Below are 25596 nucleotides of genomic sequence, written 5' to 3' on the forward strand. Positions count from 1 at the left end.
ACCACTTTAAACCAGTTCTTAAGTTAGTCTTTAAACCACTTTAAACCAGTTCTTAAGTTAGTCTTTAAACCACTTTAAACCAGTTGTTAAACTAGTCTTTAAACCACTTTAAACCAGTTCTTAAGTTAGTCTTTAAACCACTTTAAACCAGTTCTTAAGTTAGTCTTTAAACCACTTTAAACCAGTTGTTAAACTAGTCTTTAAACCAGCATTTAAACCAGTTTAATCCAGCTGTTTAACCAGTTCTTAAACTAGTCTTTAAACCACTTTAAACAAGTTGTTAAACTACTCTTTATCCCACTTTAAACTAGTTCTCTAACTAGTCTTTGACCCAGTGTGTTGGGCGCCGCGCTGCGTTCAGGTCCCTCCCCTGGCCGTAGGAATCCCGGCCGCCGCCCCTCATGACTCACTCCTTCCCTGTTTTCTTTCCCCTCTCTCTCTCTCTCTCTTTCTCTCTCTCTCTCCTTCCTTAGCCCCGCCCCCGCCTCCTGCCTCTCCTCTCTCTCTCTCTCTCTCTTCTTCTTCTTCTTCTTCTCTCGTCCTCGGCCGGGTGGGGATGATGTCGTGGGGCTGCTCCGGCCAGACGCTGGCCCTGGCCGTGCTGTCGGCGTGGTCGCTGGCCTCGCTGATCACCATCGTGGCGTGGGCGACCTCGCCCGACCTGAAGGGGGCGGCGCGTTGCCGCGGCGACCTGCGGGCGGCGGCCGTGCAGCTGGAGGGCCAGCGGGCGGTGTGGGGCGGCGAGCGCAGCCAGCTGGAGGGGGCGCTGCAGGCCGAGAGAGAGGCCCGGGAGAGGGCGGAGTCCCGGGCGGCGGCGCTGACGCTGGGGATGGAGCGGCTCAACCAATCGCTGGAGGAGTGCCGGGAAACAGAGGTGGGTTGCCGTGACGACGCCGTGGCAACCAGGGTCCAAGTAATCCCAATTTTAAAAAATTAAATAAAAAAAATAAAAATAAAAATAAAAATAAAATATATAAACATAAAATATTATTATTATTATTATTTATTTTCTTTAGTTTTGTTTTTATATATTATTATTATTATTATTATTATTATTATTATTATTATTATTATTATTATTGTTATTAATTTTTTAAATTTTTTATAATTTTATTATTATTAGTGATTATTTCTTTGACTTATTTATTGTCTTTTATATATATTTATTTTTTTAATTTTATGTATTATTTATGTTGTAATATTATTATTATTGAATATTATTTATTATATTTATATATTGTTATTTTATTTTTTTAATTTATTTAATTTGATTTTTATTATTATTATTTCTTTTATTTATTGATTGACATTTATATGTATTTATTTTATTATTTCAATTATTATTTATTATTATTTATTATTTATTTATTTATTTTTAATTTTGTATTTATTTATTATTAATGTTTTAAACAATCATAAATAACTTATAAAAACATTATTTTAAAAAAGTATTTAGTTTTTTTTAAATGGCAAAAAATATTTAATATTCTAACAAAACTAAAATTAAAAAATTTATAAAATAAATTAAAAACTGAAAAAATAAATAAAAATGAAAATAAATCAAATAAAAACTCAATTAAAAATGTTACTAAGTCAAAAAATAATTTAAAAAAAATGAAAAATTGAAAATTCAAATGCTAAATGAAAAAACAACGTCACGAAATTCATAAATAAACAAAAAAAGAGAGAATAAAAATTCAAAAAATATAAAAAAACTAATAAAAATTGAATTAAAAAATGTTACAAAATAAATCAAAAATTAATAAATATTACACATAAAATTAAAAATAAATAATAATTAAAAATGAAAAACATATATTTAAAAAAAACAAAAAACATTCCAATAAAATTGTCACATGTGGATGGACCGGCTCAACCAATCGCTGGAGGAGTGCCGGGACAGCGAGCTGGGTTACCGTGACGACGCCGTGGCAACCAGGGTCCGAATAGTAATAATACAAAATGTGTATATGTATGTATATAAAAAATATTTAAAAAATTTAAGAAAAAAATTGAAATATAATAAAATTACAGAATAAATAGTAACAATAATGATAATAATAATAATAATAATAATAATAATAATAATAATGCATTAATAAATAAAAAAAGATAAAAAATATCTAAAAATGTTACAAGATAAATTGAAATAAGAAATAATATATGTAAAATAAAAAAAAGTAAGAATGCATGAAATATCTAATACAAAAATTACAAAATAAACCCCAAAAAACATACATCAAATGATAAAACACATTTAAAAAAAATGAATTAAAAAAATACTAAAAATAAATTAAGAATATAAGAAATTAAGGAATAAAAAATAATAATAAAAAATTAAAATGAAAAATATAAATAAAGATATAATTTAAAATACATTAAAAAATAAAAACTATATGTCACAAAAACTGAAAAATATGAAAAAATTGACTTAAAAAATAAATCATAATAGTAACAATAATAATAATAATAATAATAATAATAATTATTATTATTATTATTATTATTATTATAATAATAATAATAATAATAATAATAATAATAATAATAATAATAATAATAATAATAATAAATAAAAAAATAAATAACAATATTCGTAAATATTCACAGTAAATAGACACAAAATAAAAAAATAAAAGTAAACACAACAAACGTCAAAAAACAAAAAAATGTTTTAAAAAATTGAATTAAAAAATGTAAAAAGAAACAAGTAAAATGCCGGGGATGGAACGCATTTTTTCATCTTTCCCCTTTTTTCCCACTTAATGTATTTATTTATTTATTTATTTATTTATTTATTTATTTATTTATTTATTTGTTCATTTATTTTTTTATTTATTTTTTATTTTATTTGGATATTTCCTAAAATATTTAGCGTTTATTTGTATTTTTCTGACAATTTTATATATTTATTTTTTCTTTTCCATTTTTTCCTACTTTATTTATTTATTTATTTATTCATTTATTTATTTATTTATTTATTTATTTATTTCGATTTTTCCTGAAATATTTAACCTTCATTTGTATTTTTCTAACATTTTTATACATTTATTTATTTTTTTCACCTTTTTCCGTATTATTTATTTATTTATTTATTTATTTATTTATTTATTTATTTATTTATTTATTTATTTATTTATTTTTGTAATGTTTTATTTATTCATTCTTTTATTTGGATTTGTCCTAAAATAAACCCCAGTAGTTTTTTTTTTTTTTTTTCCCAGAAGGCCTCCGGCTGGCAGCACATGCTGCTGCTGTTTCTGTTGCCGTTGCCACGGCGACCGGGCCGTAAACAGCGGCCGCCGCTAACGCCGTCCAGATGTTTGCCCGCCGTGACCCTGCTAGCTTTTAGCGCTGCCGGCTCATGTTGGCAAGCCTTCTTGCATCTCCGCCTCCTAGCATTTTAGCATTAGCATGAGCGCATTGACTTTCATTGATTATTGCTAAGCTATTAGAATGCCTGGCTAATATTGGCAAATCAGATTTTGCAATATTAGCATTAGCGCTTTCAATCCCTTTTAAGCGCGTTAGCTTTAGCATTAGCATGTCCGGCCGGCCCCCATTTTATTGGCGTGGGTTAGCATTAGCTTTAGCATATCCCCATTTTTGATACATTAGCTTTATTTAATCCAGGTTTGATATAAGTTAGCTTTACTTTAATCATGTTTTCTATAAGTCAGCTTAACTTTAGCCACGGTTTTTACACATTAGCTTTACTTTAGCCATGGTTTATATAAGTTAGCTTAACTTTATCCATGTTTTATATAAGTTAGCTTTACTCTATCCAGGTTTTTATAAGTTAGCTTAACTTTATCCAGGTTTTTTATACATTAGCTTTACTTTATCCATGTTTTATATGAGTTAGCGTTACTTTATCCAGGTTTTCGATAAGTTAGCTTGAGTTTATCCAGGTTTTCTATAAGTTAGCCTCTCTTTATCCAGGTTTTTTTATAAGTCAGCTTCACTTTATCCAGGTTTTTTATAAGTTAGCTTTACTTTATCCAGGTTTTATATAACTTAGCTTTACTTTATCCAAGTTTTATAAAAGTTACCTTAACTTCATCCAGGTTTTCTATAAGTTAGCTTAACTTTATCTAGGTTTTATATAAGTTAGCTTTACTTTAATCATGTTTTCTATAAGTTAGCTTAACTTTGTCCAGGTCTTTTACACATTAGCTTTACTTTATCCATGTTTTATATAACTTAGCTTTACTTTATAGTATTTTATAAGTTACCTTCACTTCATCCAGGTTTTATATAAGTTAGCTTTACTTTATCCGGGTTTTCTAAAAGTTAGCCTTACTTTATCCAGGTTTTATATAACTTAGCTTTACTTTATCCAGGTTTTCTAAAAGTTAGCTTTACTTTATCCATGTTTTATATAACTTAGCTTTACTTTATCCATGTTTTTTTATAAGTAACCTTCACTTTATCCAGGTTTTCTATAAGGTAGCTTTACTTTATCCACGTTTTCTATAAGTTAGCTCAACTTTATCCAGGTGTTATATACATTAGCTTAACTTTATCCAAGTTTTTTATAAGTTAACTTTACCTCATCCAGTCTTTTTTACACATTGGCTTTACTTTGTTTAGTATTATATAAGTGAACTTCACTTTATCCAGGTCTTTTATAACGTTTGCTGTAGTTTATCCAGGCGTTTTATGATCCACACCCTGGTTTCCCCTGTTCAGAAACTTTTCCACTTCTTCTTCTTTTTCTCTTTTTTCATGTCTTTCTATTTTTTTCTTCTTCTTCTCTTAATGGAAAACATTCGCCGCATTCCTTCCTCGCCGATGACGTCACTCCTCCGGGGGCCGAAGCGCTATTTTTAGCCGCGGCGAAAAAAAAAAACAAAAAAAAACAAGAAACAGACGGCGAAGGGAAAGAGAAGGGGGGGTTAGCTTAGATGCTAATGGAGGACGTATAGGGGGGAGAGCTAGCGAGCTAACAATGCTAACAATATAATGGGGAAGAATGGGAAAAGGCTACAATGCTAACAGGATAGGCTAACAGTGCTAACAAGCTAGAAAGCTAACAATACTGATGATGCTAACAAGCTAGCAAGCTAACAATATTGATGATGCTAGCAAGAAAATGATGCTAACAAGCTAGCAAGCTAGCAATACTAACAAGCTAGCAAGAACAATACTTAAGATTTAGAGAAGGCTGCAATGCTAACAGGCTAAGCTAACAATGCTAACAGCGCAGTGATAAAGAATAGAAAAAGGCTACAATGCTAACAGGATGAGCTAGCAATGCTAATAGTAAAGTGATAAAGAATAAAAAAAGGCTACAATGCTAACAGGCTAAGCTAACAATGCTAACAGTGTAGTGATACAGAATAGAAAAAGGCTACAATGCTAGCAGGATAAGCAAGCAATGCTAAAAATGCTAACAGTGCAGTGATAAAGAATAGAAAAAGGCTATAATGCTAACAGGCTAAGCTAACAATGCTAAGAATGCTAACAGTGTAGCGATAAAGACGAGAAAAAGGCTGCAATGCTAACAGGACAAGCTAACTATGCTAACAATGCTAACAGTATAGTAATAAGGAATAGAAAAAGGCTACAATGCTAACAGGATAAGCTAACAATGCTAACGGTATAGTGATAAAGAATAGAAAAAGGCTACAATGCTACACAGGATAAGGTAAAAATGCTAACAGTGTAGCAATAAAGAACGGGAAAGGCTACAATACTAACAGGAAAAGCTAACAATGCTAAAAATGCTAACAATGCTAACAGTGTAGCGATAACGAACAGAAAAAGGCTACAATGCTAACAGGATAAGCTAAAAATGCTAAAAATGCTAACAATGCTAACAGCGCAGTGATAAAGAATAGAAAAAGGCTACAATGCTAACAGGATAAGCTAAAAATGCTAAAAATGCTAACAGTGTAGCGATAAAGAATAGAAAAAGGCTACAATGCTAACAGGATAAGCTAATAAAGCTAACAAGCTATCAAGCTAACAATACTGCCAATACTCACCAGAAACTTATGCTAAGAAGCTAAGAATGCTACCAAACGAGCGATGCTAACAAGCTAGCACGCTAGCAATGCTGGGTCGGCTGACGAGCTAGCGAGCTAGCAAACTAACAGCGCTAAGGATGCCAACAAGAAGGTAAGCTAACATTTCTAATAATGCAGAGGATGCTAACAGGCTAGCAAGCTAACAAGCCGGCAGTGCTAACACATGGATGGATGCTAATGCTAAAGGCAGAGCGTGGGACCCAGGCAGGGCAGGAAATGGAGCTAGCGGCGCTAAGCGGCGCTAGCTTCCTGCAGGGGGAAATCCTGCGGACGCCTGTGTTTGTTGCCCCCCCCCCGTTGCCCCCGGCGACGGCCCCGTTGCCCCCGGTGACCACCCACCTGTGGAATTTCCAGCTATTGTGAGACGCTTGGCTAGCGCTAATGCCAGCTAACGCGACAGGAATGTGGGTCAGCGCTTCCAATTGGCAGCTTGCTAGCTAGCTAGCTAGCGTGCACGCTAGCACCCAGCTAGCCATCAGCCTCGCGGTTTACATTAGAGGTTTATGCTAACAGGGGCTAATGCTAGCAGAGCACTGCTTGAATCATGCTAATCAGGGACACACACACACACTGCGCTATTAGCAACATGCTAATGCTAACGTCTATTGCAGTTCTTTTAGCGGAAGCCAAGTTTTAGCAACATGCTAATGCTAACTTATTTTGTAAATTATTTACAGTGACCCTAGCATTAGCAACATGCTAATGCTAACATCATTTCTCACTCATTTCTAGCCAACCGACTGTTAGCAACATGCTAATGCTAACTTTTGTTGTAATTTATTTATGGCAGTTCTGGCATTAGCAAACATGCTAATGCTAACTGGTTTTGGAAATCACTTATAGCAAGACTAGCTTTAGCAACATGCTAATGTTAACTTATATTGCTATTCGTATATAGCAAATCTAGCATTAGCAACAAGCCAGTGCTAGCTTATAATCCAATTCATTCATAGCTAACCTAGTATTAGCTACATGCTAATGCTACCTTATGTTCCGATTGATTTCTGGCCAACCTAGCGCTAGCAACACGCTAATGCTAACTTATATTGGATTTTATTAGTAAAAATTGAACTACTAGCAACATGCTAATGCTAATTTATATCCAATTCATTCATAGCTAACCTAGTGTTAGCAACATGCTAATGCTAATTTATATTTGGTTGGATTTTTAGGCCAACCTAGCGTTACGAACATGCTAATGCTAACTCATACTCCAATTTATAGCAACCCTAGTATTAGCAACATGCTAATGCTAACTTATATGGTATTTTCTTTATAACAATACTAGTATTAGCAACATGCTAATGCTAACTTATATTCCAATTCATTTCTGACCAACCGAGTGTTAGCAACATGCTAATGCTAACTTATACTCCAATTGATATCTGGCCAACCTTTTGTTAGCAACATGCTAACGCTAGTTTATAATGTATTTTACTTATAACAAAACCAGTATTAGTGACATGCTAATGCTAACTTATATTTAAATTGATTTCTGGGAAACCTGGCGTTAGCAACATGCTAATGCTAACTTATCTCCAATTGATTCAGAGCAAACTTAGCATTAGCAATACGCTAACTCCAAATCCATCTTGTTAATCCCACAGGCTATCTCCACCCATGGTAAGCCCTATGCTAGCGCCAGGCTAACGCTAGCGTGTGTTTGCAGGCGGCGCTGCGGCAGAACGTGAGCCTCCTATTGGACGAGCGGGAGCAGCAGCGGCGGCAGCTAGCGAACCTCAGCGCGCACATCGCCGCGCAGGACGGTAAGCTAACGCGAGAAATCGCTCAAACGTCCCAAGTTTAGACGACCGTCACGCGGGAACCGTTTACGCTAGCAAGCTCAAATTTTTCCAAATTAGTTGACAATGACGTCATCTTCCTAAATATGTTAAAAAGGTAACTATGAGGTCAAAGGTCAAAGGTTTATTGTTGTTGAAAGTGAGCAAGAATGCCATTTTGATTTGTGGAGTTTGAATTGAAAAAGATGTAAAATGTTAAATTATGCAAATTTGAAACTTTACTGTGCTTCAGTTCTTGAGTCTAAGAAGCTGAAACTTTTAGGATTGCATAACAGTCACGTAATCTCTCAGATATGTAAATTTGGTAAGTGTGAGGTCAAAGGTCAGGGAGTTATTTGAGTTCAAAATGAGCACAAAAGTCATTTTTAATGTGCGATCATAATGTAAAAAAATTAAAACATGCAAATTTGAAACTATGCTGTGCTTCAAAACTATAATTCAGAAAGCTGAAACTTTCGGAATCCAATAAAAGTGATGTCATCTCTCAGATATGTAAATTTGGTAAGTGTGAGGTCAAAGGTCAGAGAGTTATTTGAGTTCAAAATGAGCACAAAAGTCATTTTTAATGTGCGCTCACAATGTAAAAACTTGAAAAACATGCAAACTTGAAGCTATGGTGTGCTTCTAAACTTTAATCCAGAAAGCTGAAACTTTCAGGATTGCATAACAGTGACGTAATCTCTTAAATATGTAAATGTGGTAACTGTGGGGTCAAAGGTCCGACTGCAATTTGTGTGAAAAAAAATCCTTACAATTAAAAACAATTTTAAATAATTGGAATTAATTGACTAAATTCATTATTATTTGTTTTATCAGTGTATCTTTTAATTGATATTTAATTATATTTAATTGATATTCTCTATCAAAATGTATTTGTTATAAAAAAATAAAAAAAATAAAAAAGTATTTCAATTAAAATTAATTAAATTAATTAAAAAAGTAATCAACATTTTTTTTAATAAATTCTTTTGTATTTTTTATTAAAAAAAACATTTTTTATACATAATTTTTATAAATAACTTTTTCAACCATACACTTTAATTTAATTAACGTTGAATTGATTTGACTTTTTTCACTGAAAAATAATTTTGATTTTTTTAATCGTTTTTTTTAATATTATCATTTCTTTTCAAATTTTTTTATTGAATTTTTATAATTAAATTTAAAAAAATTACTGACATTTTTTTTTTAAATTGTTATTTGTAAGAATTTCTTTTAAATCTAAAATTTAAGGTTCCATACATTGTATTAAATATCATTAAATTAAAGTTTAATTATTTTAACATATTTGTTACTTTTTAACAATTATTTTATTTATTTACACAGATAATACAGATTTGTTTTATATCTACTGCTTAATTCTTTTCTAATTTTCTATTACTTTTTCTTTTAAATTTAACAAAGTTAAAATATTTAATTGTTTTTATTTCTTATTTTTTTCAATTTAAATTTTAAGGCTCAATACACTTAAAAAAGCATTTAATTATAAATTAATTGAATTCACAATTTTCTGTTCCATTTTTCAATTATTTCAAATTAAAAAAAAAAAATTCCTTCACAAATTTTAAACGTAATTTTTTTCATTTTTTTTAATTTAAAAAGTTAAATTTATAAACATATCTTTTAACTTGTATATTTAGTGTTCCATACACTTTATTTATTTTATTTAATTTTAAGTTAATTTACTACAGAAGATTTTTTTTAAATTTCAGCATTTTTTCCTCCTATTTTATTGTGCTTTAATTATTGTTAAAAATATATACATATTTTAAAAATTATGTAAAAATATTACTAAAAAAAGATTAAAGTAAATTAAAAATAAAAGAAAATAAAATGTAATAAAATAAAATAAAATAAAATAAAACAAAAAATACATACATGAATAAAAATATAAATAATAATAAATATAACAAATTTTTCAATTATTTCAATTTTTGAAAATTTTTCTTCACAATTTTTAAATGTAATTTTTTTTAATCCAATTATTTTTTTCATTTAAAAAGTTACATTTTTAAACATATCTTTTAAATTTTATATTTAGGGTTCCATACAATTTATTTATTTTATTTAATCTTAAGTTAATTTATTATAGCTGATTTCTTTTGAATTTTTAACATTTTTTTCCTTTTTTTATTGTGCTTTAATTATTGTTAAAAATATAAATATTGTAAAAATTCTGCCAAAATATTAGTAAAGAATTAAATTGAAATATATTAAAAATAAAATAAAATAAAATAAAATAAAATAAAATAAAATAAAATAAAATAAAATAAAATAATAAAAATAAATAAATGAATAAAAATATAAATAATAATAAAAATGACAAATAAATAATGAAAACAAAAAACAAAAAATAAACAAATTAAAAAAAAAGTCAAATATTTTACTTTGTAATATAAGTATTTTTTCCAGATATTAATTATTCCCTTCTGTCACCGACGCCGTCTTTTCCAGAGCTGGTGGCGTACCTCGAACACAACGCCACGCAGGCGCTGATGGCGGCGGCGGCGTGCGAGCGCCTGCGCACGGCGGAGCAGCACCAGGCGGCGGCGGCGCGCACGCAGACCGAGGCGTGCCGGGTGCACCAGGACTTCCTGCAGCGCCAGCTGTGAGCGTTCATTTCATTATCATTTTTTTTATTGTTTGTATAACTTTTGTATTTATTCATTATGAAGTTAATTCATTTCTATATCTCTAAAAGTTGTTTTTCATTATTTTATTTTATTTTATTTATTATTTATTAAATTTATTTCTGTATTTCTAATAGTTGTTTGTCATTATTTTATTTTTAGGCTTTAATGAATTTATTTTTAATCGTTTTTAGTATTTTATTATTATTTATTCATTTGTTTTTCAATCCTTTCTTTTAATATTTTTTTTACTTTGTACATTATTAATTTATAATTATTTTCATGTTTTTAATTATTGATTTTTATATTTATTTTTATGTTTATTTTAATTTTTATTTTATTCTTTATTTATTTATTGATTGTATAATTTTTGTATGTATTCATTATTAAGTTAAATTAAATCCATTAATTGATATTTATATTTATTTTCTATTATTTTATTTTATTTTATTTATTATTTATTAAATTTATTTTTGTATTTCTCACAGTTGTTTTTCATTTTTTTATTTTTAGGTTTTAAAGTATTTATTTTTAATCATTTTTAATATTTTATTATTATTTCTTAATTTGTTTTTCAATCCTTTCTTTTAATTTCTTTTACTTTGTACAATATTAATTTATAATTGTTTTCATGTTTTTAAATTATTGATTTTTATATTTATTTTTGTGTTTATTGTGATTACTTTATTTTATTATTTATTTATTTATTGATTGATTGTATAATTTTTGTATTTATTCATTATTCAGTTAATTAAATCAATTAACTGATATTTATTTGTATTTTCTAGTATTTTATTTTATTTTATTTATTATTTATTACATTTATTTCTACATTTCTAACAGCTGTTGTTCATTTATTTTTTTTAATGTTTTGATTTATTTACTTTTAATGATTTTTAATATTTTATTGTTATTTTTAATTTCTTTTTCAATCCTTTCTCTTAATTATTTTTTTACATTTTTGTATTATTAATGTATAATTACTTTCATTTTTTAATTATTTATTTTTATGTTTATTTTTATCATTTTATTTTAATATTTATTTATTATATTTATTATCTATTTCTACATTTCTAACGGATGTTCTTGCTGATTTTGTTTTATTTTTATAAATTTATTTATTAATTTGTAATCGTTAATAGTTTTTCCTCTTGATTATTTATTTATATTTACTATTTTCATTTCATCATTCTTTTTTTATTTTTATATATCTAACAGTTGTTTTTCATTATTGATTTGTATTTTTTAAACAAATTCCTTTTTAAGTATTTCTTTAATTTTTAATATTTTAAATTTATTTTTAAGATTTTGTGTAATTTTTTTTTCAATAATTTTTTGTTTATTTTTCATCTTAATTGATTTTTTCTATTATTTTATTTCATGTATGTGTTATTTTTTTATATTTCTTCTCATAGTTGTAACGGGTTAATTTTTTTTAATTTATTTTATTTGTAATATATTTCATGGCCTTTTTGTAGATTTTTTAAGTCTATTTATTTATTATATTTTATATTTATTTGTATATTTCGAAGGTTTGTTTTCATTATTTTATTTTGTTATTTTTTTCTATCTATTTTTATATTTAAAACATTTTTTTTCTCTATTTATTGCAGTGCGGTGTGCAAAGCTCCCGAGGCCGACGCCCCCCGGACGCAGCAGCAGGGGCCGCCGCCGAGCCCCACCCCCTCCCGGGCGGCTCCGCCCACCCTCTGGAGCCCCGCCCTGCTGGCGCTCGTCTGCGGAGTCCTCAGACTGCTGAACTGTGAGTGGCGAGGATTCCCACTGCCCCTGAACGCACCGCCGTTATTCTCATCCCATTATTTTCGATTATTTCTCAAAATTTTATCATTTAGTTATTTTTATTGATTTATTTTTTGTTGTATTTTAGTTTAATTATTTTTAATTATTATTTTTTTCAGTCTTCCTCTTCTTACTGTTTTTGCTTCGTTTCTTTTTTAATCAGACATTTTTGCATAAATTATTATTATTTTTTAATTAAATATGATTTTTAAATTTTAGGCTTGTCGCGAAAAGTTTCTTCGTCATTTTTTCATCATTGAATTAAATGATTAATAGCAATGTTTTATTTATGACTTTTTCATGTATTAGACTTTTTTGGACTTTATCTATTTTTCATTATTTTTTTTTATTCATCTTTTATTATTTTTTGTTTTGATTCAATTTTATTTATTTTATTTTTTATGTTTTTATTTATTTATTTATTTATTTATTTATTTATTTATTTATTTGTAATTGTTTTTATTATTATTTATTTGAAAATTATGCTTTATTGTTTTATTATGTGTTTAATAATTTATTATTGTTGTTTTTTATTATTTATTTAATTATTGATTGTATAATATATTTTGAGTATTATTATTATTATTATTATTATTATTATTATTATTATTATCATTATTACCATTATTATTATTATCATTATTATTATTACTTTAAATGAAATAAATCTTTACTTTTCATTTTTTTTATTTATTTTCTATTTATTTTTTTTTTATAAATACTATTTATATTTCCACTTTAGAAAGATTTGATATTTAAAGCAATATTTTTGTAAAATAAGTATGACATCATAGTAACTATTTTTAATTATATTTTTTAGTAAAAAAAATCTATATTCGATTACTTGATTAATTTACGAATATGTAATTGTTCATTTGTATCTTTAGATGTTTTGTTTTTTTTTCATTTTATTTTAAGACATTACATTTTTTAATTTGTCTTGTAAATAATTCTAAATTCAAAATAATAAATAAATAAGTAAAGTAAATAAATAAATAAATAAATAAATAAATAAATAAATAAATAAATACCCTTAAATTAAAACATCATAAATTCTGATTTAAAAATTTCATTTTGCATTACTTTATTAGTAATTAATAGTTAGTTTTTTTACTTTAAATGCTTTAATTAAAAAAAAAAACTAAATAATCCAATAAATACATAAATATAGAAAATTTTTATGTTTTTTTAGTTTTTGCTTTTTTAAAATCTTTTATCAAATGTTTTATTTAATAATAATAATAATAATAATAATAAAATCCATATTTTATCTTCCATTTTTCAACAAGTTTTTATTTAAATATTTTTAAAAATTTTGCTTTTTATTTTAGCGTCTCAGCACAAACTTCAGTTTAAAGTGCAGCATTTTAAAAATTATTTTTTTTAAACACGTTTTTCTAAATGGCAGTGGGCGGGGCTTATGTCTCATTTCTTTTGCTTTATCTTCGCAGGAGGCGGAGCCTGAAGGAGAAGGGGGCGTGGCCTCGAGTGACATCACTACTGCTGTAACCAAACAAACAAACAAACCAAAAAAAAATCATTAGCTGAGATTTTTAGCTTGCTCGCTTGTGTTAGCTTCCGGCAGGCTTAGCTAGCTAGCTGGCGGACACCTGCTAGCTAGCTAGCGTTGAATGTATTAGCTTGAATTCACTTTTTTGCTAGCGCTAGCTTGTGTTAGCATCAGTTAGCTGGTTAGAATTTGCTGTGACTCCCTTGATGTTAGCATAGACAAGCGAAAATTAGCTTATATTAGCTGGAGGAAGCTAACATTAGCCTAAAGAAGCTAACGTTAGCTTTGAGTAGTTTGTTTTCCAGATGCTATGCATTCACGTTAGCTCCTATTAGCATTTGTTAGCATTTCAAGAGCTTTGTTTTAAGAAGCATGCTGAAGGATTGGTGGGCGGGGCTTGAGCGCGACCGGCCTCCTGATTGGACAATAAAAGTTTGTTTGCTGGAACCAGGAAGTGTTTTTCTTTAGCATCTTTCCATTAGCATTAGCGTCTGTCTCAGCATTTACCATCTTTCTACTAACATTGATCTATTAAAATTTAGCATCTTGGTATTAGCATTAGCATCTGTCTCAACATGTAGCATCTGGATATTAGCATTAGCCTTTTTTAATTAGCAATTAGCATTAATCTATTACCATTTAGCATCTTTCTATTAGCATTCAACATCTCTAATTAGTAGTTAGCATGTTTCTCTTAGCATTTAGCATCTGTATATAAGCATTTAGCATCCTTCTATTAGCATTTAGCATCAATCTGTTAGCAGTTAGCATCTTACTGTTAGCATTTAGCATGTTTCATTGGCAATTACAATCTTTACGTTAGCATTCAGCATCAGTATATTAGCATTTAGCATCTTTACATTAGCAGTTAGCATCCATTTATTTGCAGTTAGCATCTATGTGTTGGCATTTAGCATGATTTCCGAGCAGTTAGCATCGTTGTATTAGCATTTAGCAAGTTGCTATTAGCATTTAGCAGCTTAATATTAGCACTTATAGCATGTTTATAATAGCAGTGAGCATCTTTATATTAGCAGTTAGCAGCAATTTATTAGCATTTAGCATGTTTATATTAGCATTTAGCATCTTTATATTAGCATTTAGCATCTTTATATTAGTGGTTAGCATCTCTAATTAGCATTGAGCATCGTTAAATTAGCAGTTAGCATCTTATATTAGCATTTAACATCTTTATATTAGTGGTTAGCATCTCCAATTAGCATCTAGCATTGTTATATTAGCATGTTTGTTATATTAGCATGTTTATATTAGCATTTAGCATCTTTATATTAGTGGTTAGCATCTCTAATTAGCATCGAGCATCGTTAAATTAGCAGTTAGTATCTTATATTAGCATTTAACATCTTTATATTAGCAGTTAGCATCTCTAATTAGCATCTAGCATTGTTATATTAGCAGTTAGCATCTTCTAATAGCAGTTAGCATCTTATATTAGCATTTAACATCTTTAATTAGCATGTATCATCGTTATATTAGCAGTTAGCGTCTCTAATTAGCATGTAGCATCATTATGTTAGCAGTTAGCATCTCTAATTAGCATGTAGCATCGTTATGTTAGCAGTTAGCATCTCTAATTAGCATGCAGCATCGTTATATTAGCATTTAGCATCTGTAATTAGCATGTAGCATCCTTATATTAGCAGTTAGCATCTATAATTAGCATCTAACATCTCTATTTAGCATGTAGCATCCTTATATTAGCAGTGAGCATCTATAATTAGCATCTAACATCTCTAATTAGCATGTAGCATCCTTATATTAGCAGTTAGCATCTATAATTAGCATCTAACATCTCTAATTAGCATGTAGCATCCTTATATTAGCAGTTAGCATCTCTAATTAGCATGTAGCATCGTTATATTAGCATCTAGCGTCTCTCTACTAGGGTAGTTCTTACATGCTATTTACTTCAATTCTATGACGTCACCGCGGCAGTGGGCGGGGCCTCTCCCTCCTCTCTCTTTAAACCATGAGGTCATGACGTCACTCTGCCCCTTGCGGCAGTGGGCGTGGCTTCCAGTCCCCCCTCTCTCTCTCCTTTTCCTTTAAGAAGTCATTTTATTGTGGCGGACCGGAAGCGGAAGTCCCGCCTCCTCCTCCTGCTGCTGCTGCTCGCGCTTCACTCTTCCTCCTCCTCCTCCTCCTCCTCTCGTCCGTCCGGAGCCATGGCGGTAAGCAGAGCCTCCCTCCATCATCCCTCCATCCTCCATCCGTCCTTCCCTCCGTGCCGCGGCTCTCCCTCTCCTCCTCTCCCCGCTCCTCGAGCCTCGTTTCCCGGGTTGCCTCCCCCGCACGTCCCGCCGATTTACCTCCATGTTTTTTTTTTTCTTATTTCTTTATTTATTTTTGAGGACAAAGGATGGAGGGATGCTGAAGACGGAGGTGCGGCCTCGTCCTCCTCCTCCTCCTCTTCCTCCTCCTCCTCTTCTCCATCCCTCTTTTTATTTTTCTCTTCATTTAAACGTTCAATTGCTCTCCTCCGGCGGGATTCGCTCCCGCGGCCGTTCGGCCCGGGTTCGGTTCGGTTCGTGAGGGATTCGGCTGCTCGGGGCCGGATTCGGGTGGGGGCGGGGCCGGGCGGCGGGGGGGGGGAGCTCGGCTCTTTCCGGATACACTCGGCTCTCAATGCAAAACAATGACGGTTTGAATTCAATGAATATTCAAGTTAAGAAAAAAAAAAAAAAAAAAAATGAAAAAATGAAAAATATAAAATATAATAATGTCAATATAAAATAAATACATAATAAAAATAATAACAAAATAATGAGAAAAAAATAAAAATAATAATAAAACTAAACAATAATAAATAACAAATAAAATAAAATTAAAAAATGAAAAGTAATGAAATAAATAAATAGAAAATATAATAATAAAAATATAAAATAAATAAATGAATAACAAAATCAATAACTTAAAATAAACAGTAATGAAAATAAATAAATATAGAATCAAATTTAAAATATATTTAAATTAATATAAAATATAAAACTAACTATAATAATAATAATAACAGTAATAATAATAATAATAATAATAATAATGATAATATAGTTCATCAAATATTAAATATATTACACGAATAAACTTTTATTAAAATAGCATGTTGATAAAATAAAAAAAATAAATTCATATTTTAAAAAAAGCTAAATATTTCAATAATAATAATAATAATAATAATAATAATAATAATAATAACTCATTAAATAATACATATATTGCACATTAAAAGATTACATTGCATATATTAAATAATAATTTTAGTGTAAAAACAATCATGAAACACATCGAAAAACAAAAATAGCAGTAATTAAAAAAATCTGAAAATAAATAAAATAAATTACAAAATGATAATTTATACGTAATACATGATACATTTTTCATTTATTTAACTATAATAAAATAAAAATAAATACAAATAGTGAAAAAAATAGTAATTAATTTTAATTTCTTTACTGCTATTATTAAAAAAATATTTTTATGCAATAAAATGGAACAAAGAAAATACAATTTTTTAAAAAGTTTTAATAAAAAAATACAAGAACAAAAAATAAGATAAATTCAAAATTGATAAAATTGTTTATTGTTTACTTCAGCTTGTTTGTATCTCGGGCTGCTGTTTCCTTCATTTAGTTTGTTGCTTCTTTTGTTTGTTGTTTACATCCTTCTTAGCCAGACACATGGATATAGACATCGCTTCAAATCTAGTCGCATCAGCTTTTCTTTTTGTGATGTTTGTTTCTATCATTTTTATTTGTTTGTTTACGTCATTTGGTTTTCTTTGTTGAGATGTAAATTTTTGTATTTTTTCTCTCTTTATTTTTATATTTATCTTACATTGTTTCTCTAGTTTCATATCCTATGTTTATTTTTTTATTTTTATTTTTTTATTATTTTATTTTTGACCAGACGTGGGACCACGTCCTTGTTTTGCTAGTTCAAGTCGAGTTTCCGTAGAGTTTCCACGAGATTAGCTCGTTTGCTAGCAATGTATTTCTTTTTATAAATATTATATTTATATTTTTATATTTATATTATATTTTTTTGTTACTATAGTTCTAGTTTTATATTCTATCTTTATTTTATTATTTATTTTGTTGCTGTTTTTCTTATTATTGTTATAGTTTCATATTCATATTTATTTTTTATATATTTTTGGTTATTGTTCTACTTTCATATTGTATATTTGTTTATATATATATATATATATATATATATATATATATATATATATCATTATTTTAATTTTATGTTCTATTTTTATTTTATTATTTATTTTGTTGCTGTTTATCTTTTTATTGTTATAGTTTCATATTCATATTTATTTTTATATATTTTTATTTTTTGTTGTTATTGTTCTAGTTTCATATTCTATATTTATTTTTTTATTTATTTTTCAATTTTTTGTTATTATTGTTCTCGTTTTATATTCTATCTTCATTTTTAGATATTTTGTTTTTATGTTGTATTATTTTAGTTTTATATTCTATTTTTATTGTATTAATTTATTTTTACTATTTTTCTTATTATTGTTGCAGTTTTACATACATATGTATTTTTATATTTTTTTCTATTTATTTTGCTATTCTGTATTTATTTTTATATTTATCTTTTATATTTTTGTCATTATTGTTTTAGTTTTATCTTCTGTTTGATAATAATTTTTTTAAACATTTTTCTCATTGTTATGGTTTTATATTCTATATTTATTTTGCAATATTTTGTTATTGTTGTTCTAGTTTTATATCCTATTTTTAGGCCCGAGCCCCTGGCCTGCCAAGGGCGAAGGGCCTATTGTTTCTGCAACACAGACAACGAGTAGTCGAGCGCGCAGCGCTCGACCTCAGGCCTTTCACACTCTCAAAACACACAACGATGACAAGTCGAGCGCGCAGCGCTCGACCACAGTCATCATACAACATGTCCAGACACACACACACCGACACGCACTCACACATACGTGTGTACAAACACAAAAACGCACACACACACACGAATTTTCGAGCGCGCAGCGCTCGACCACAGGCTTTTCACACACTCAAACGTACAAAAATGACACGTCGAGCGCGCAGCGCTCGACCTCAGACATAGGCCAACATGTCCAGACACACACACATCGACATGCATTCATACACACGTGTACAAATACAAAAAACGCACACACACTCTCACACACAAACATGAATTGTCGAGCGCGTAGCGCTCGACCACAGGCATTCACACTCTCAAACACCTCACAGACGCGTCGGGCTTGTCGAGACCTTTCCGAAAATATATAACATGTGGGCGAAATAATGGCAGAAAAAAAAATCGCATATTGTTTTTGCAAAAAATATTATTAGGCCCGAGCCCCTGGCCTGCCAAGGGCGAAGGGCCTATTGTTTCTGCAACACAGACAACGACTAGTCGAGCGCGCAGCGCTCGACCTCAGGCCTTTCACACTCTCAAAACACACAATGAAGACAAGTCGAGCGCGCAGCGCTCGACCTCAGACATCATACAACATGTCCAGACACACACACCCCGACATGCACTCACACATTCACGTGTACAAACACAAAAACGCACACACACACACGAATTTTCGAGCGCGCAGCGCTCGACCACAGGCCTTTCACACACTCAAACGTACAAAAGTGACAAGTCGAGCGCGCAGCGCTCGACCTCAGACATGGGCCAACATGTCCAGACACACACACCCCAACATGCACTCATACACACGTGTACAAACACAAAAAACGCACACACACTCTCACACACAAACATGACTTGTCGAGCGCGTGGCGCTTGACCACAGCCATTTACACTCTAAAACACCTGACAGACGCGTCGGGCTTGTCGAGACCTTTCCGAAAATATATAACATGTGGGCAAAATAATGGAAGAAAAAAAAAAAGCATATTGTTTTTGCAAAAAATATTATTAGGCCCGAGCCCCTGGCCTGCCAAGGGCGAAGGGCCTATTGTTTCTGCAACACAGACAACGACTAGTCGAGCGCGCAGCGCTCGACCTCAGGCCTTTCACACTCTCAAAACACACAATGAAGACAAGTCGAGCGCGCAGCGCTCGACCTCAGACATCATACAACATGTCCAGACACACACACCCCGACATGCACTCACACATACGCGTGTACAAACACAAAAACGCACACACACACATGACTTTTCGAGCGCGCAGCGCTCGACCACAGGCCTTTCACACACTCAAATGTACAAAAATGACAAGTCGAGCGCGCAGCGCTCGACCTCAGACATAGGCCAACATGTCCAGACACACACACCCCGACATGCACTCATACACACGTGTACAAATACAAAAAACGCACACACACTCTCACACACAAACATGACTTGTCGAGCGCGTAGCGCTCGACCACAGGCGTTCACACTCTCAGACACCTCACAGACGCGTCGGGCTTGTCGAGACCTTTCCGAAAATATATAACATGTGGGCGAAATAATGGCAGAAAAAAAAATCGCATATTGTTTTTGCAAAAAATATTATTCTTTCTTTCTTTCTTTCTTTCTTCTTCTTCTTCTTCTTCTTCTGCTCTTTAAACTGGAATTTGACCCCCTGAACATGTTCAAAAACTCACCAAACTTTGCACAAAATTTAGTTACGGTGAAAAATTTTTTTTAATATGAATTTCAATATTGGGATTTAAAAATTGGCTCTACAGCGCCACCTGCAAAACCCAAAATGCATTGCGTCGATGGGAGGGAGTCCGCAAAAAACTTTGTCGTACAGCCACAAAATTTGGTATACACATGCGCGTTGTCGGGACAAACAAAAAATATTATTATGACCCCGACCTCAAAACAGCAGGAAAGCAGCGAGCTGGGATTGAATTTTCAAAAATGCCGAGTCAGCGTTTTCCATGACGTCGTACAAAATGTTCGTTTTGATCGCGCGCTTCTCCAAATGAGCTGAAATTTGGTGGACACCATCTACACAAGTAGACAATTAAAAGTTATCCAATTCACAAATCTTCAGATCACGGTTTCCGCGTGGCAACGCCGCAAAGTTGATGTCAAATTTTGCCATTTTTTCAGTGTGATAAATGGCTGCCATTCGTACATAACACATCCAATCTCAACCAAATCTTAAACACTTATTGACCCTTCTTATCTGGACACATTGACAATGAAATTTTGAAAATCGGCATTACAGCGCCCCCTACAGAATTAAAATAAAATCTGTATGGGAAGTAAAATGATTAGTTTATCAGAAATGAATGAAATTTGGGTGATAATTCCATCATCTGGTCCCGATCAGAAAAGCAAATGGTAACCATATTGTATTATCAACGGTGTTGCCGTGGCGATGGCTAAAGTTCCCCATGTTATCCTAATGGGCCCAAGTGAAAAATCTCCCATCTAATCAAATGTACTTGTTGCCATGGAAATGTGCCAAATTTGACAAACATCAATGAAAGAATAAAACGGGGCGGGTCAGGTAACCGGCGGGCGAGGGCCTTTTGACGCCGCTCGCGGCTTTAATTAGGCCCGAGCCCCTGGCCTGCCAAGGGCGAAGGGCCTATTGTTTCTGCAACACAGACAACGACTAGTCGAGCGCGCAGCGCTCGACCTCAGGCCTTTCACACTCTCAAAACACACAACGATGACAAGTCGAGCGCGCAGCGCTCGACCACAGACATCATTCAACATGTCCAGACACACACACACTGACACGTACTCACACATACGCGTGTACAAACACAAAAACGCACACACACACACGAATTTTCGAGCGCGTAGCGCTCGACCAAGGCCTTTCACACCCTCAAACGTACAAAAATGACAAGTCGAGCGCGCAGCGCTCGACCTCAGACATAGGCCACCATGTCCAGACACACACACCCCAACATGCACTCATACACACGTGTACAAATACAAAAAACGCACACACACTCTCACACACAAACATGACTTGTCGAGCGCGTAGCGCTCGACCACAGACATTCACACTCTCAAACACCTCACAGACGCGTCGGGCTTGTCGAGACCTTTCCGAAAATATATAACATGTGGGCGAAATAATGGCAGAAAAAAAAATCGCATATTGTTTTTGCAAAAAATATTATTCTTTCTTTCTTTCTTCTTCTTCTTCTTCTTCTTCTTCTTCTTCTTCTGCTCTTTCAACTGGAATTTGACCCCCTGAACATGCTCGAAAACTCACCAAATTTTGCACAAAATTCAGTTCCGGCGAAAAATTTTTTTTAATATGAATTTCAATATTGAGATTTAAAAATTGGCTCTGCAGCGCCACCTGCAAAACCCAAAATGCATTGCGTCAATGGGAGGGGGTCCGCAATAAACTTTGTCGCACAGCCACAAAATTCAGTATACACATGCGCATTGTCGGGACAAACAAAAAATATTATTATGACCCCGACCTCAGAACAGCAGGAAAGCAGCGAGCTGGGATTGAATTTTCAAAATTGCTGAGTCAGCGTTTTCCAGGACGTCGTACAAAATGTTCGTTTTGATCGCGCGCTTCTCCAAATGAGCTGAAATTTGGTGGACACCATCTACACAAGTAGACAATTAAAAGTTATCCAATTCACAAATCTTCAGATTACGGTTTCCGCGTGGCGACGCCGCAAAGTTGATGTCAAATTTTGCAATTTTTTTCAGTGTGATGAATGGCTGCCATTTCTACATAATGACTCCAATCCAAACCAAATTTTAAACACTTATTGACCCTTCTGATCAGGACACATTGACAGAGAAATTTTGAAAATCGGCGTTACAGCGCCCCCTATGGATTAAAAATAAAATTTGTATGGGGAGTAAAATTATTAGTTTGTCAGAAATCAATGAAACTTGGGTGATAATTCCTTCATGTGGTCCCGATCAGAAAAGCAAATGGTAACCATGTTGTAATTTCAACGGTGTTGCCGTGGCGATGGCTGAAGTTCCCCATGTTATTCTAATGGGCCAACGTGAAAAATCTCCCATCAAATCAAATTTACTTGTTGCCATGGAAATGTGACAAATTTGACAAACATCAATGAAAGAACGAAATGGGGCGGGTCAGGTAAGCGGCGGGCGAGGGCCTTTTGACGCCGCTCGCGGCTTTAATTCTTTCTTTCTTTCTTTCTTTCTTCTTCTTCTTCTTCTTCTTCTTCTTCTTCTGCTCTTTAAACTGGAATTTGACCCCCTGAACATGCTCGAAAACTCACCAAATTTTGCACAAAATTCAGTTCCGGCGAAAAATTTTTTTTAATATGAATTTCAATATTGGGATTTAAAAATTGGCTCTACAGCGCCACCTGCAAAACCCAAAATGCATTGCGTCAATGAGAGGGCGTCTGCAATAAACTTTGTCGTACAGCCACAAAATTCGGTATACACATGCGCGTTGTCAGGACAAACAAAAAATATTATTATGAGCCCGACCTCAAAACAGCAGGAAAGCAGCAAGCTGGGATTGAATTTTAAAAAATGCTGAGTCAGCGTTTTCCAGGACGTCGTACAAAATGTTCGTTTTGATCGCGCGCTTCTCCAAATGAGCTGAAATTTGGTGGACACCATCTACACAAGTAGACAATTAAAAGTTATCCAATTCACAAATCTTCAGACTACGGTTTCCGCGTGGCAACGCCGCAAAGTTGATGTCAAATTCCGCCATTTTTTCAGTGTGATAAATGGCTGCCATTTCTACATAATGACTCCAATCCAAACCAAATTTTAAACACTGATTAATCCTTTGTTCCTGGACACATTGACAGTGAAACTTTGAAAATCGGTGTTACAGCGCCCCCTACAGAATCAAAATAAAATCTGTATGGGGAGTAAAATTATTAGTTCATCAGAAATCAATGGAATTTGGGTGATAATTCCTTCATGTCGTCCCGATCAAAAAAGCAAATGGTAACCATGTTGTATTATCAACGGTGTTGCCGTGGCAATGGCTGAAGTTCCCCATGTTATTCTAATGGGCCCAAGTGAAAAATCTCCCATCAAATCAATTTTACTTGTTGCCATGGAAATGTGCCAAATTTGACAAACATCAATGAAAGAATGAAACGGGGTGGGTCAGGTAAGCAGCGGGCGAGGGCCTTTTGACGCCGCTCGCGGCTTTAATTTATATTTATTTTTGCTATTTTTTATCATTGTTATTGTTGTATATTATATATTTGTTTTTGTATTAAATTTTTTACATTTTTGTTATTTTTTTCAGTTTTATATTCCGTATTTATTTTTAAATTTAGTTATTTATTACATTTTTAAATTTTTGTTTTAGTTTCATCTTCTATCTTTAATTTATTCATTTTTACTATTTTTCTTATTATTATTGTTTTTGTTTTACATTCTAAATTTATTTTCATACATTTTTTTATTCTTTGTAATTATTTTCCAGGTTTTTTTCAAATTTTTTTTCGTATTTTTTAAACATTTTTCTTATTGTTTTTTTGTTTTATATCCTATCTTTATTTTTATCTTTATTTTTATATCTTATTACTTTCATATTGTCTTATTTGTTTGTTTGTTTATCTGTCAGTTGTTTACTGCAGGCTGTAGATATCTAGATCTCCATCCCGGTTCCCAGAGAGCCGGTTGCCGTGGTAACCGGCCTGGTAGCCATGGCAACCCACTCCCCACTTCATCGTCATTTTTTTTTACAGATATCGATTTGTTGTTATTTTTTAGTTTCGTCAGTTGCTTTTTTTACAATGTTTCAATGATTGTTTGTTTACATCATTTTTTTCTTGTTTGTTTTTGTTTACATCACTTTATTTGTTACGTTATTTCAGCAGTTGCTTCTGTCAGTTTTTGTTATTGTTTGTTGACATTCATCGATTGTTGTTTGTTTACATCCTCTTTTCTTTGTTTCCATTACATGAGTTATTGTTTGTTTACATCCGTTGTTTGTTTACATCAGCTATTTCAGATTGTTTACATCATTTGTTTCAAGTTTGTTTACATGAGTCATTGTTTGTTTACACCAGTTCTTTGTTTACATCGGCTGTTTTTAGATTGTTTACATCGTTTGTTGTAAGTTTGTTTACATAACTTATTGTTAACATCAGTCCTTTGTTTACATCAACTGTTTGTTTACATCGGCTGTTTTAGATTGTTTACATCATTTGTTGCAAGTTTGTTTACATGAGTCATTGTTTGTTTACACCAGTTGATTGTTTACATTGACTGTTTTTAGATTGTTTACACCGTTTGTTGCAAGTTTGTTCACATGGCTTATTGTTTACATCAGTCATTTGTTTACATCAGCTGTTTGTTCACATTGGCTGTTATTAGATTATTTACATCGTTAGTTGCAAGTTTGTTTACAAGAGTTCATTGTTTGTTTACATTGCTTACATCTGATTATTGTTCTTGTTTGTTTTCATCAGTTACTTGTTTGTTTTTGTTATTCATTGTTTACATGGACTGTTTGTTTAACTTGTTTACAATACATGTTTACAGGGATTGTTTACACTGTTTCATTTGATGATTGTTTGTTTACATAATTTTGTTTACATTGATTGAACTGTTTGCATTTGTTTTGTTATTGTTTGTTTTTCATTCAGATTCTTGTTTGTTTACAGTTTCCATGTTTTTGTTGTTGTTTGTTGACATTAGTTGATTAGTTGTTTACATTGTTCCAATAATTGACGTTTGTTTTCATGGTTGTTACTATTTTATTTGATTGTTTGTTTACATTGGTTGTTTAGCTGTTTCTTGTTTTGATTGACATCATTTGTTTGTTGTTTACTTGTTGATATTTCACTTGTTTCTGGTTGTTCATTTGTTTACCTGCTATTTTGTGTGATTGTTTGTTTGTTTGTTTGTTTACAG

The 25596-nt window shown here is 31.7% G+C and overlaps 1 protein-coding gene across 1 annotated transcript; it reads left to right on the forward strand.

The window, feature by feature from the left end:
* Positions 1-515: 515 nt before the first annotated feature.
* Positions 516-14221, forward strand: LOC115385282 (uncharacterized). The gene is made up of 5 exons (XM_030087259.1): positions 516-874; positions 7702-7798; positions 10289-10442; positions 12078-12226; positions 13716-14221. Coding segments are annotated over exons 1-5 (720 nt in total). The 5' UTR covers positions 516-556; the 3' UTR covers positions 13718-14221.
* Positions 14222-25596: the final 11375 nt, after the last annotated feature.

Source organism: Salarias fasciatus, unplaced genomic scaffold, assembly GCF_902148845.1.
Source record: "Salarias fasciatus unplaced genomic scaffold, fSalaFa1.1, whole genome shotgun sequence".
NCBI lineage: Eukaryota > Metazoa > Chordata > Actinopteri > Blenniiformes > Blenniidae > Salarias > Salarias fasciatus.

Coding starts and splice junctions, on each gene's coding strand:
- LOC115385282 (XM_030087259.1), top strand. CDS start 557: ATGATGTCGTGGGGCTGCTCCGGCCAGACGCTGGCCCTGGCCGTGCTG. Junction 875..7,701: donor AGGAGTGCCGGGAAACAGAG/GTGGGTTGCCGT, acceptor GTGTGTTTGCAG/GCGGCGCTGCGGCAGAACGT. Junction 7,799..10,288: donor GCACATCGCCGCGCAGGACG/GTAAGCTAACGC, acceptor CGTCTTTTCCAG/AGCTGGTGGCGTACCTCGAA.